This window comes from Staurois parvus, unplaced genomic scaffold (genome assembly GCF_062004578.1).
Source record: "Staurois parvus isolate SC_StPar_1 unplaced genomic scaffold, SC_StPar_1.0 ptg000203l, whole genome shotgun sequence".
In the NCBI taxonomy this organism is placed as follows: Eukaryota; Metazoa; Chordata; class Amphibia; order Anura; family Ranidae; genus Staurois; species Staurois parvus.
In genome coordinates, this window is record NW_028317999.1 from 2,704,621 (window position 1) to 2,716,867 (window position 12,247).

Sequence of the window (12,247 nt, forward strand, 5' to 3'; positions counted from 1 at the left end):
TGACATTTAAAAAATCAGTGGCTTTAGTAAAGCAGCTACATATTGAGATTACATTTTTAACAGTATTTAAATACAAAATAGTTTGCATAGCAGCTGGTTTTACCAGTTTATATTTCATTTGACAAAATACATTATCAAGACAGGCATTTGGAATAGAAAAACTAACAAAAAAGAGAGGTTACTTCAGTTAGTATGAATTTACATGCAGCATGAGAGTATCATAATTGTCATGGCGTAAACCAGTCTACACGGTGGTGAGACTAACTACGCCTATGGAAGCAAGGACCAGAAAGAAAGCTACTTCATAACATCTTCTCTTGTCTTTCTGATTATACAATGAACAGTTATAACATTCTGAAATTAAATATCCATTAAGAGAGTTATGCAGATTGATGATGTGATAGGGCCTAGCATCTGTCATTGCCCATCTGTTTCTACTGCTTATCACATATAGAGGTTCAACATGGCTGTTGAAGTCTCTTATCTGTCAGATTTAGCCGTAGAAGTGTATGGTCACAGGCTTCTTGCTGCAGGTACACTCTTCTACACAGGCAATATGCATTAAGGTTTTTATTGGCCATCCCAACCCTTTTTTACCTAGCGTCAATGTATTCAGAGAATTAGGAGTTGCTCAGTTGGTTTTCAGCAAGATCTGAAAAACAATACCCACTTTTACTAAATATTCTATAATATTTATTAAGATTTTACACAGGACATGAATTTATTAATGGAAAAGAAGATATGAATTGTGCACCATACATATTTAATCACCAAGATTTAGGAAATCATTCAGGGTACATTCAGAAGAAGAAAGTGGTTATATTGCTTATGGCAGCAAATTTTTAGAGAATCAGTCCAGAAATGGACTATACAGTAACTTATGGGTTGCTTTTTACAAATCCAGTCATTTCCCCCACTCACAACTTTACCATTAAGATCAACAGCACAACCATTGGTCCTTCCCCTCATGCCAGGGGGCTAGGCATAATCCTAGACTCTGACCTCTCCTTTGGGCCCCACATCCACTCACTTGCTAAATCCTGCTGCCTCAACTTCCGGAACATTTCTAAAATCCACCCCTTCCTTACCAATGACACCACAAAAAAACTTATCCACGCCTTGGTTATATCCCGCCTCGATTACTGCAACTCCCTCCTCACTGGTCTACCATTACACAGGCTATCCCCCCTTCAGTCTATTATGAATGCTGCTGCTAGACTCATACACCTTTCCAACCGATCAACGACTGCTGCCCCTCTCTGCCAATCCCTCCACTGGCTTCCACTAACCCAATGTATAAAATTCAAAATACTAACCACAGCCTACAAAGCCATCCACAACACTGCCCCTAGCTACATCACCAACCTCATCCACAGATACCTCCCAAATCGCCCACTCCGCTCCTCCCATGATATCCTCCTCTCTAGCTCCCTCATCACCTCCTCCCACGCTTGCCTCCAGGACTTCTCCAGAGCCTCTCCAATCCTCTGGAACTCCCTACCACAGCAGGTTCGGTCAGACCCCACCCTGTCTTCCTTTAGGCTATCTTTGAAAACTCACTTCTTCAGGGAAGCCTACCCCACCTCCACCTAAGAACAGTACTTGAATCACCTCCGCCAGATCATCCCCCGCAGCTATTACCTTTTGTATCACCTCCCCCTTCCTTTAGATTGTAAGCTCCACGAGCAGGGCCCTCACATTCCTTCTGTACTGAAATTTATAGTAATTGTACTGTCTCCCTTATATTGTAAAGCGCTGTGCAAACTGTTGGCGCTATATAAATCCTATATAATAATAATAATAATTTCCATTTGCATGGAATGAACTCCATAACTTTCCTAAAACCCTTTCACCTTCCATTGCTTTAAAATAAATTTATTGCACAGCAGTGTAGCTTACATGGTCTTATCTGTACATACATTAAAATGAAAAAGAATCAACTTTTCAAACTTAGTTTTTGCAAGTGATTTTGTGAAACTATATTTTCCTTGCCATTGCTCTCTCAAAAAATATTAGCAGTGTGGATTAGATATTTTTGCCAATGTTCATTAGTGATCAGTAACATTCCCATAAAAATGTGTAAATTAATGTCTGATAATGTTTAGGATTCTCCCACCTGGACGTTATGCTTGTGGAGTGTTATGACCCAAAAGCAGACCAGTGGAACATTCTACAGACACCTATTCTTGAAGGGCGCAGTGGCCCAGGGTGTGCAGTACTGGATGATCGAGTTTACCTTGTTGGAGGCTACAGTTGGAGTATGGTAAGTGTTATATTATGAACAGCAATATATTCTGGATTGGTATGTGATTAGACCTAGAGATAGGCTAACATGATAGGCTTGCATGACTCAGAAATGACATTCAGAAATGAATCAAGTCCCTCAGCTGGGACCTCAGGTATGTGAATGCTGTTTTAATGGGTGATGTAGATGGTTGTAGACCTCACTATTTGGTATCCTAGGTGGATGGGCTTGCTGTGATTGTGGAACTGTGTAATGGCAATTTAGATCACTTGTATGGAATAGGGCTAGAGTTTGGAGGACCTATGTATTAGCGCCCACTTATATTGTCACTGGGTAATCCACTTAGGGAATTTTAGTCACAGATTCAAGAGTACATTGTGCCATCTATTAAACATCTTATTTAGAGGGTCTCATTTATGGGCTATATGGGGATTTCCTAGTAGATCCTTTTTTATGGGGTGCATACTGCTTGAAAATATAGTGAAGGTAGCTACTTGGTTCAATTAATGTCCTGGTTCTCTTAGGTTGAGGCCTTAGGAATTTGATAGTGTGGGCTTGTATGCTGTTTGTGTCCCTGCCATGCCTTGACATCTCAGTGCCCACCCAGGGGATCTTCTGTACACATAGCCATATATCCACCAGCTATAGTCATCACTGCAGTCTTCCTCTAGATGTCCTGAGGAAGCAACAGAGAAACATATTGACTGATAAGGAGTCATCTAAATAAGATAATATTCTCTTTATGGTAGATAATGATTGGTAAACCTTCCACATGTACGTTGTAGTAGATGAGGTGTACTCTCATTTGTGCCAGTAAAGTTTGATTACTTTATTTGCAATTTTGATATCACTCTAAGCATTAATGTGAGCAAACAGAAAAATCCACACTTTGTGTAGCAAAGTGCATAAGTTGTAGATATAATTGCATCATATTAGTTCTCAACACTATAGTCTAAGAGCTGAACGTTGGAACTGAATGAAACACCATGGGTCCCTAATTGGATAAAACCTTTCTAAACTGCCAACCATATTATTGACAAGTCTTCTGTTAATTGTTATAGTATAGTAAAGTTACTGAATGTTTTGGTTTTATTACGCCCTTTTGATGGTATTCTGTAAATAAACAGGCTTTAACAGTGTGTTTTTTGTGTTTCCAGGGAGCTTACAAGTCATCCACTATTTGCTACAGTGCTGATAAAGCCAGCTGGACAGAACTGGAGGGAGATGTTGCTGAGCCCCTTGCTGGCCCGGCTTGTGCTACTGTCATATTACCAGCGTGTGTCCCCTACAACAAATAAAGACTGTACAGAGATGGACACTGCAACATCACAGAGACTAATGGACTACTTTTATTTGGAACATTTCTTCCTTAAAAAGGTTGTAAAAGGAAAAGAAGGCTTGACAAAGTCTGAGAGATTTATTAATACTGGAACTTTCACCAAGTTGGTGGAATTACTCAAATAAGTAGTAATTTTAAAGCAGGGGACTTTGAAATAGACAAACATTTAAAAATCTCACAAGGACACCTGCCACAGATGTTGAAAACCTATTGCAAAGGATAACTGGAGGTATGACCTATAGTAAAGAATCCTTCTACAGATTTCCCTTCCTACAGCAGATTGAAAGCTGAAAACTGATTGTGGTTGTCATTTTTTTTGCTTTTAGAATTACTTTTCAAAACATAAAAAGCATGTTTAGCCCCTTGTTGAAATATAGTCTTGTAATGAAACAGAGTAAATGTCTCAGTATAGGCTCTGGAAAATTATAGAGCATTCAGGAAATTTATCTTCCACGGGAAAGTTATTATTATTATAGTTTTTTTGTTTAATGTGAGAAGGCAAATACATAGCTTTATGCAAAAAGCTAGTCCAAAGGTAGCTTCCCATGTTGCCACAAGCAACCAGACAGAGAGATTTGGGGTATTATAAGAGGTTCCTACTTTCTACTTTTTTATTCTGCATTGAAACCTGACAGCTGGAATCTGATTGGCTGCTGTGGGCTCTTACACTTAATTTTTGTACTTTTTATATAAAATCCATTGTCCATAAATATTGAGAGAGCTGGTAGTAGGCAGAAAATAGTACATATGCCAGTACTGATTTTATATCTGTTTTTTTTTCATGTGGCTATCAAAATGTCACAATCTCTTATAATTTAGAGCTACGAAATAAAATGAATTATGCATAAATGACCACCCAACACTTAGGGTCCATTTATAAAGTGAATAATGTGACTTTCACCAAACATTCTCTGGTGAAGAAACCTCATAGTCCCGTTCTTCGTCTGGGTTCCTTTGTTTTAAATGGCAGTGATTGATTTTCCACCAGAGAATGTTTGATGAAAGTCCCATTTTTTGCTTTATAAATAGAGCCCTTAAAGTGGGACTTTATAACATAACATACAGACAGCTGGGTTCATTGTCTTCTTTTGTAATTATTGCTGCTTCCTGTTCCTGAGTCCTGCAAGTTTAGAGTATAGTAAGCAAGCTTTTGCTGGAAATGTCAGGTTGAAGCTACTGTCACAGTTATTGTGATGAAGTCTTCACTTCTTTGCTGGATTTTTCTTTTCTTTTTTTTACATTGCTTCAACAGAAACAGGAGTAGTGAAAGTAAGGGCCTGTGTCAAGAGGCTTTGGACATTGCACTTGACCTCCATCTAAGCTTCATTTGACTTGCTTCAAGTAGTTTTTGCATTCTTATAGACTTATTTGGGCATGCAAAACCTGTTTGAGGCAAAGAAAATCCCATCAATACAGTCCCAAATTAAGATATTACAACCAATTCATTAAACTCCTCTCTGTACAGTATTGTAGGTGAACATTCACATTGCAGCTTTTTCTGACAGTTTTGGATGATTAGTAGACAGTTCTGACTCCAGAGTTGAACATCTTCATTCACAATTTACAATTTGCTTCAGGGTGCTGCAATGTAGTGGCCTGGTCGCTGTCTGCAGTAGTTGTCCTTGGTCGTCCTTGCTTTCTCTTCAGTAGTAGTATAGCAGCATGTTTTTGTATGATTTTAAATGAAAGCATGGAACATGGGAACATGGATGGTTCTGGCTATACCACCCTGAAATGTTTTTGTTTCTACTGACATTTGACTGAAGAGTATAAAAGAAAATGCATTTTTGGTTAGCACATACAGTATTTTAGCACATTGTGATATGGCTTTGATATATTTACAAGCGTAATCTTCCATATTTTTGTTATTGTCTCCACATCAGTTGAGATAAAATATCAGCCACCAAGGAAGCACATTGTTTTCAGTGAGTCAACTGGCTCATAGACTTGCTTTGTGAGAAGGAGCAGTAAAGCATAACCTTTGTGTAGCACTGCAATAGGGGACGCACAGCCCGAAATGATACCTAGAAGTCTGAAATGATATTTTTTATATTTACAGTATATCTAATAACACTGGAAAGACTGCACATTCTGATTAATGTAAGTGTGTACATTTTATAAATTAATCTTCATGAAAAAGCCTGCAATCACCCCCTTCTTTTGGCCACTGCACTAATAACTATAACAAACTTGCATAGACATGTGACCTGTCTGTAACCAGCACAGCCTTTTCTATTGCTATGCTGGACTTTGCACACAGAAGACATGGTACAGCCATAGAGCATGATGGCAATCAGCCCAGCACATGTGTCAAGATGAAAATGGAGAGTTCCTGTGCGTACCAGGCTATATGTAGCATAGCAGGCCCCTGCATAGTTAACTATTTTAGAGAGATTTGATGTAACCAATATTAGGTTGCTTATTGAGCAATGGCTAAGCAAGTGGGGAATGTGTTTGTGGATTTTTTTTTTCCAGGGGTATACTTTTCATTTTTCTTTTAAAAAGTTCACATGGCAATTGATGTTCACACTGTTCATCAAATCAATCCTCATCATTTTATTTTTCATAATTCTTTGTTCACTTTCTTACTTATTGAATTCCCTTTGACTTTCCTCTAAGACAATCATCTACCAGCATCTGTTCTTGATGTACTGTATTTTATTATGTGCATAAAAGTGCAAAGGGTCCTTCTTTTTACAATTACAGAATATAATCAGTTTTACCTACAGGGCTCTACATGCACACAAATTTTACAGGTTGAAGGAAAAATATAATTTAATAGGCAGACAACCATGAAGTATTAATAGGTTCACCATCAGGATGTAATCTGAATGTCAGCAGTGCATTCTAGTGAATCAACCTCTATGTTCATCTTACTCCTTTGTGTGCTGAGACGATCTGATCATGAATTATTTTAAGGACATGGGTTCACTACAAGATGAACCAGTCACTTATGTATAAAAATGTGTTTAAATGGACATCAAACATGTTCTGTTATTATGGATTTAGGTTACTTTTGCAGTAACAAAATATTTATCCTTGATGTAGGCATGAATACTTTACCTTGATTCACTAATCAAAACACTTTCTGGCGCCATCATGACTACATGGCAGCCATTTTTATACACACTTTTCCCCAGTGACTTTAACACATACTACTGATAGTTGTTAAAGGACCTTTCTGTTGTCATAAAGAGGTTTCTAACTTTGTTGTACCTTCCTCATAAATATGGCATGCAAAAATGTAAAATCACCCTCCACAGTTTAAAATGAAAAAAGAAAGAATGGTTAGATAGTTGATTAATTTAAAAAAAATTATCAAATTATTTTTTTAATTAGTAAAGAGACTGCCAAACAGAACTGACTGCTTCTAGCAACTGTGATAGGCTTACAATTGCTTGTAGGTGTACTTCACAAAAAAATACAGTTATTAAAAAAGTGAGACAGTTCCAAAGGGTGTTTCCAGAAAAAACAGGAAATGTTCTAGAAGCGCCCTGCCAAGAGACAACAAAAAAAAGATCACTCTGCTTCTGCTCTAATTTCTAGTTTAGCTTTACTAATTACTAGGTCAGTTCTACTACTTCCCAGATCAGCTCCATGCTAAACGAGCAGATGTGATGGTGCTCATTGATTTTCCAGTGTGCAATGCGTACAATATGGGAATATATATCAAGTTGCTTTGCTCACCAAGTAAATAAGTTTGTCAAATGACAAGCTATGTGGCATGTCAGTGGGATGTACATTACAATACTGGCTGTACAGAATTGTTGATCCTTTGGCATGTAAAACAGTACACATATACATATCACAGAGTATCATTTTGCATGGAATTCCAGATCAAAATAGAGAGATTTCCAATGCAAACTATTTTTTAATGTGACCTAAAAGTTACTTTATTATTTTTTGAATTTAGGATTACTCCTCTTGCCCATCACCCAAACACTTACCTGTCTGTAAAAGGGCCAACCAGCTACTACCTTGCATCACTTTCTCAACTTCAACCATAGGCAAATTCTGTATGAGGAATTTCCACCTGCTTCTTAGAGGGCTTATTGAACCCAACAGGCAGTGGCCAGAACAGAACATATCCTTTTCAGATACTTTGCACCGTGCTCATCAAAAACATCCTACAGATGGGCATGCATAACAACTTAAAATATTCATAAGCATATGCTAAAATTTATATATAATATATACTGCTGAAAATGTACAGCTAAATGTATGGAAAGACCAGTGGATAATTTAGACTGCATGTGGAAAGTCCACCTTATGTGAACAGCTGCAAAATATGCTTGCCTATTGTAATTTTCTTTTACTGCCTATTTTAGCTGTAATGCAGACTAATAGCACATTTACGGCACCTTCTACAGTGATCATGTCATATGAGTACTCATTTCAATATTTTTTTGACACAACTAACAGCATTTCAAAGCTAATTTGCTTATATTAAATTAATATTTGAGGCATTCATTTTCATTTATATAGCAAGTACACTGTTTATGCAGCCCACATGGAATTTATCTTACATTGTAAAGAATAATTTGTAATATGTCCTTGCACTGTTTTATAATTAAGTGTAAAAAGTACATTAAATGAAAGAGTGAATTGTAATTTACTGATGTTATAAGCTGGTCTGGGGCATACGTTAGCATTTAAAGGTAATTACTCTTGTCCACCTTGTTGCACAGCAGAACCAGCCCCTTAAATAAATGAAAACATTAGGTTATTTGGTGAGATTTAAATACCCCTATTATGATTAATGTAAAGTGCTATGTATGTTGTTTTTGTATAAGTGGTGAAAGGGAAAATTACATTTTGTATCCCAAGGACTCCAATTTCCTTGTAAAATAAGACATTGGGTGAGATAGATTATTTTTTTTTTCCGTTGGAAGAAAACGGTAAAAGCAATTTACTCCGGCACAAAGTGAGGCATCCCTGCTTAGTATTAAAATTGTTGGAAGACTTGTTTCGGAACAATTTACGGCAGCTGTCACCTGACTTGTCTAATGAAATGTGCAATCTTCTGAATTCTAACTTTAAAAGGCTATTTGTTGTCCTTTGAAAGGTTCCTTTTTAACCATGGTAATTTAAAGCTTTCTATCTTTCAAGAAGGCATGACCAAGGAAAGCGGTGTTATTGAACAAATCATAAAAAGGATGTAAATTTTGTACAGTATCAGAATGTATAAATTGAGCTTGCTTGTAGGAAGAAAACTTTAAATAAAACTTTATGTAAGAATTACTCTTTTGGTGTTCCATTCTTGTCATGTCAAAATCTGTTCTTTTGTTGTTGTCGTGGTCTTTTGGTTAAATTTGACTTGGCTGAAAAGAAATCCTTCAATGAACATTCAGCAGGATGGTCATTAAAGAGCGGAATGTAGTAGGCTGGATAAAGGTCATATCTTCTGAAGTCTTTGTTTATAGTAGCTCTAGACAACATATGAAAACCAGAGGAACAAGCTATTCCCCCTAATAAGGCAACAGACAATAGAGATGATTTGGTAGAATGAATGTTTAGCGCTAAGGCCAATGCTGAAACTAAATGTGATATAAACAGTCATGTTCAGTATGTAAAAAAACATTGATTTTATTTAGTATGTACTTGATAATTCACTTTTTTACCACAAATGCTTAGGTTTTAGCACATTAAGCAGATCACGTTTTACCAACATTAATAGGACTGATTATGGGAGTTTTTGTTCATTTGTAAGATAAAAAGCTAGCTATTAAACTGAAAGAATAGTGTATTTTAGGTGAGCATGTATTTTATGTCATTATTGTAGTGTTTACCTTCATACTATCTGGGAACATTCAGACTCTCTGGTCTGTTGCCTAACATGCATTAACCTATGTTGCATTAACCTATGTTGCATTAACCTATGTTGCATTAACCTATGTTGCATTAAGGCAGACCATTTAGTTGAATGTTGCCAATGCACTTAAAATTGGACCTGCAATATTTTTTTATTTTGCAGTACACCACTAGGCATGGTAATGTGCTACCATGTGTTGTGGTATGCTGCAACACAGATGCATTTTTTCAGTGGTGCCATTACATGACAAACGAATTACACCACGCTGAACTAGTGGGCATGTATTGATGGACTTTGCAGTAATGCACATTCTAATGAACATTTTACTATATTAGCACATAGGTCAGAATCAGCTCTTAAAGAAACCTTTCACATGACTTTCACATTTTTATGTGTCAATATTTTTATCAGTATTATACTATAGAGATAAGATAAAAAACTATGTACATGAGCTGCTAGAGAAAGTTATAAGTGGCGTAGTGCTATTATTCTGTCTGCCACAATGAGTATTGAGATGAGATATCAGACGTTATGTTTTGAGTGAATTGGCTGACTCATAGGGGTTGGCTTACTAAGACAAATTGGCTGTTCACTTTGCATGGAAAGTTGCACTCTGCAGGGGTATTTTCCCCAAAGCTTAGTGAATGTAGTGAAGTTTCTGTTTGAAAAGAATACCCATGTGCAAGGAATAAAAAGGCATTTTTGTTTGCACGAAATTGGATGATGGAGGTCAGCAGAGCTCCATCTCTTTTTCTAAGCTCTAGGGCTAATCCCGTTGCAAAGTGCCGCTTCCTTTGAAGTGAACAGTCTATATGCCTTTAGTAATTGATCCCCATATACTATCATCGTGAGGAAAGATCAATAACTGTGTAGCACTGCAAACAAGCAACTAAGTATGCTTATATAATGAGCAAACATGGCTGCTCCAAATGCATTATTATTACAGGTACTTATATAGAGCCGTCGATATACATATATATTGCACATTTACATCAGTCCCTGCCCTTCATGAGCTTACAATCTAAGGTCCCTAACTCACATTTATACACATACTAGGGCCAATTTAGAGAGAAGCCTGTTACCATACCAGCATGTCTCTGGAGAACATGCAAACTCCAGACAGGTAACATTGTAGTTGGGATTTGAACCACCAATTCTTGTGCTTCAAGGTGGAAGTGCTAACCACTTAGCCATAGCTAACACAGAAGCAACATCTTTTAAAACATTACCATATTTTCATGAGACTATTTACGTCAAGCTATTCTACATGCCATTTAAATACTGTATAACATTGAAAATACTATACTTTACCTTCAAAGACAAAATATATATGTTTAAAGAACAAAGTATCTTATGAGTTTTTTTTTGCTATGTCCATTAAAAAGGTGGTAGAGTCATCTGATTAGTACGTCTAAATCTAGAGATAATGGTTAAGACTCACTGAATAAAAATTATTTTTACCTCAGTTGATCAGCTGTGTACATTTCAGTCAAGAGTTCATCTGTTATAACATTAATGATAAGTATCAAAGGATATTGTTCCTTGTCTTTATTTAGCCATGAAAAATATGGCCATTAATAAAGTGATCCAGCTGCTCAACCAGACTGGAGTTTAAAATTAGACAATTAGATCTTTAAAACAGCTGGGTAAGTCTGAACTAAATGACCATTTGAGACATCTGCCAATCTTCTTGCCTGTGAGAGGACAATGTAAATGTTTAAACTTTGAAGACATCCATTGACCCCCAATGGGAAAAAAGTTAATGTTTTGACTGTATGATTGAAATGCACACAGTTCTACTGTATTCACTAAAATAAGTGAACATTCTCTACTCCTTTAGTAAATCTCAGTAACTAGGCATTCACGTGTCATGTTTCTTAAATAGAAAGTCAAATTCTATAACTGTTGGATTAAACATCATTATTATTATTCACCCATACTATTGAATGCCTATTTAGATTATGTCTTTTAAAACATTTAATCAGCTTACACAGTCAAAAAATTAAAACTGTTAATTTACTGACATTGACATTTAGCTCTGCCCACACATAAAGCAAATGCTGTGAACCTTACTCAAACTGCTTTTCAGAAGGTAAATGTAGAATGCAATGTGCTTTATAGCTCCACAGACTAGGCAAAATATCAGGGAACTTCCCAGGTACCGTATGTCTATTTCTTTCCTAAAATTGGAGTCTATGGCAATAATTGTGTGCTAGTCCTGGGACGCTATTGAGGCTCTGGAAATTTAGTGTTAGGACCGCAGTATATACAGAGATATGCAGAGGGTGCTGCGGCTGACGCATACATTTGCAATTGTGTGCAAACAAAACCCTCCACTTTTAACATAAAGGGTTAGACAAGGCCAATTTGGTTGTTTGCGGACTGGCTGGCAATTGTGCTGGGAAATCCTTTGTGAAAGGATAATAAGCACCTTTAAATACATTATTAAAGTGGAACTGCTGCCATAATGTTTTCTAATTTTGGATAGCGTGGAGAAGAGTTAGAACCTCTGTTGGGTTTTTTCATTTATTGTCCCAGTTGGAGAGAATTTAATCACTTCCTGCCAACTGCATTAAAGGAAATGGAAAAAAAACTCCACAAAATGAAGAAGAAATTAAACCCTTGAAAGCTGTCACTAAAACAGATGTTCATATTGATAGATTTCCCCTTCACCTCTGTTTAACTGTAGCATTTTAAAACTCCCTTCACTTTCTACCATGATGACTATGGTCACCAGTGGTCACCAGGATAGAATTTAAGAGTGGAGGTACCTAACGTACCAATAAAACCTGACAAGGGCTCTAACCTTTCCCAACTCAATCCAAAATGGAACTGTGCAGACATGGATGTA

The 12,247-nt window shown here is 36.8% G+C and overlaps 1 protein-coding gene across 1 annotated transcript in view; it reads left to right on the forward strand.

The window, feature by feature from the left end:
- KLHL14 (kelch like family member 14) overlaps window positions 1-8,825 on the forward strand; it is a 129,382-nt gene extending 120,557 nt beyond the window's left edge. The window contains exons 8-9 of the mRNA XM_089678353.1: window positions 2,106-2,263; window positions 3,403-8,825. Coding sequence (XP_089534479.1) covers window positions 2,106-2,263; window positions 3,403-3,543 — 299 coding nt within the window. The 3' untranslated portion in view covers window positions 3,544-8,825. The remainder of the gene's footprint in view (window positions 1-2,105; window positions 2,264-3,402) is intronic.
- Window positions 8,826-12,247: the final 3,422 nt, after the last annotated feature.